Genomic DNA, 2,272 nt, shown 5'->3' on the forward strand with positions numbered 1-2,272 from the left:
TATATATATATATATATATGATTTTATCTGAGAATATTCTCAAAAATTCTTATATTTTTAATCTCTTTCTTATTTTATTTTAATTTTGTTCTTTTGTTTAAGAAGGATTTTATTTTGTAATTAACTTGTATTTATAGTATCATTTTATGTACCTAATATTTTCAGAGAGCATACATTTTCATTTCATTCTTATTATTTCATTAGCCATTTCTTTTTTTCCTTTTTTTTTTTTTAAGAAGTTAACATGTTTAAAAATATTGTTTTCTTCTTTAGTTATCTGTTATACTTTGTTTTCAGAAAACTTGTATTGTACCCAGAAACGTGAATAATTTAAGTTGCAAATCATCATCAAACTATCTTAATCAATAATACTCCTGATATTAGTTGTTCTTTTGAGAAATTATTAATAATTATTCGAAAATATATATCATTTTCTTTTGTTCTAGGGCAACTCTTGTTCTAATTTTTGCGGCGTTACTGTTATACTTCGGGACTTCGAAGGTTTAAGGTAAATTCAAGTAGTAATAGTACTAGTAGTAAGTGAATATTTTTATCAATGAGAAAATATACCAAGGTTAACCACCGAATGAAACCGATCTACAAACACAACATCCACAGAAAATTTTAATAAATTAGGTGCAGTGAGCGCATCACACGATTTTCACATAACGCGAGGAAATTAATCCTCGCTCGTTTCTGAACAGATATTTTATATTACTCAACAACATGTTTCCATTTCCGTACTAATGAGCTTTTCAGGTGACAGGTCCGCTAACTCCAGTTTTAACTGAAATAATAATATTCCTCGATCCAAAATTTTAAATTTTTTCTTTTGAAAAAGTATGAACGATTATATAGCATATAACTAAAATTTACATTCTGCTTTTAACTATTAATTTAATTAAAAATTGTTATTGAATCTATATTGAAAAAAACTAAGAATGATTTTATGGATTCCTATCAAATATAAAATTAAAAAGTTATTTTATAACTATTTAAACAGACTGGCGAAACAGAAAGAACACCAGCGACCACCAGTCAAATTATTGTTAGAATAAACATTTTACTAATGCAGTATTCCTCATTTCCCACTATTTTCTTCAACTTTTTATATAAAATATATTTTTATTTCTAAAATATTTGGTTTTATATCAATATTAAACTTCTACATCACTCACTACTCTTATTTCGGAAAATGTTTTTTCAATCTGAAAAAAATATTTCTCCACTTATCTCCTTAAGTTAACTATAAAATCCCCGTTTATATGGATCCATTTTTTCACTACTAATAAAAATGATATGTTCAATTAATTTCAATAAACAAAATAAAAGGGATACCAGAAAAAGATTATATAAAACTTTATTTAAGCTAAGACGATTTCAATGAGGAAAAAACCTATCTTATATTAAAGAACATTTATTTATACTTAAGTGTGACCAGTTTAATCAAAATCGTTTATTTAATCAATAATCAACTAGTTTACAAGAAAATCAAAATTTCACAATCGGAATATTTTTCCTTTCCATATATTACATATATAAGTAAGTGAAAGTAAGAATATCATGGAATCATTAAATTATATTAGTCCTTTTTTTTTTGGAACTCAGTTTTTGATACTTAGTTTATTTATTTTTGTTTGTATTAGTTTTCAATAGTATAATATAAATTATATTAGTAAGAATTTATTGTTTTTTCTATTTAGAGGCAGCAGATACTGAATAGAGATGAATAAAATTTCTGATAGTTTACACCGCTGCAAGAATAACTCAAAACTACAAAAGTAATTAATAAGTAATAACTTTTATTACTAGTTAATAAATTTTTTATAACTAGTAATAACGTTGATTACAAGTTATTTATTATTAGTACATTTTATAACACGGTTTTAAATTATTATAAATATGTACCATGTAGAAAAAAAAACCTATTGCATGTATAAAAGTAATGAATTATAATAATTATATACATATCAAAATACTTCATACAAACATATTTTTGTTTCAGAGTATACTAACATTTAATAAGTAATAAATTTAGAAACTAAAGATTTACTTATCTTTTATTATTTATATATTAATAAATAAAACAGTGTACAAAATATTTTGTAACGAATGTCATTAATAAAACAATGCTTAATTTTTTTATGTCAAATAAAATCTTGTAAACAAAATTATACTTGCTGTTTTTACCCTTGTTGTGTGTTTTTACCCTCTTCCTAAATAGAGAACAAACTAATTTTTTTTTTTTTTTATTTTAATTGAAATAAGAGTA

The 2,272-nt window shown here is 23.2% G+C and overlaps 2 protein-coding genes across 3 annotated transcripts in view; one reads left to right on the plus strand and one right to left on the minus strand.

Annotated features, from left to right (window-relative positions):
- Positions 1-2,189, plus strand: part of LOC106682820 (uncharacterized) — an 11,569-nt gene extending 9,380 nt beyond the window's left edge. Inside the window, exons 5-6 of the mRNA XM_014423886.2 lie at positions 447-508; positions 1,704-2,189. Of these exons, the coding sequence (XP_014279372.1) occupies positions 447-507 (61 nt within the window). The 3' untranslated portion in view covers position 508; positions 1,704-2,189. The remainder of the gene's footprint in view (positions 1-446; positions 509-1,703) is intronic.
- LOC106682819 (lachesin) overlaps positions 1-2,272 on the minus strand; it is a 522,354-nt gene that overhangs the window by 198,690 nt on the left and 321,392 nt on the right. The window lies entirely within an intron of this gene.

Source organism: Halyomorpha halys, unplaced genomic scaffold (genome assembly GCF_000696795.3).
Source record: "Halyomorpha halys isolate HHAL.00 unplaced genomic scaffold, Hhal_1.1 Scaffold445.1, whole genome shotgun sequence".
Taxonomy (NCBI): Eukaryota; Metazoa; Arthropoda; class Insecta; order Hemiptera; family Pentatomidae; genus Halyomorpha; species Halyomorpha halys.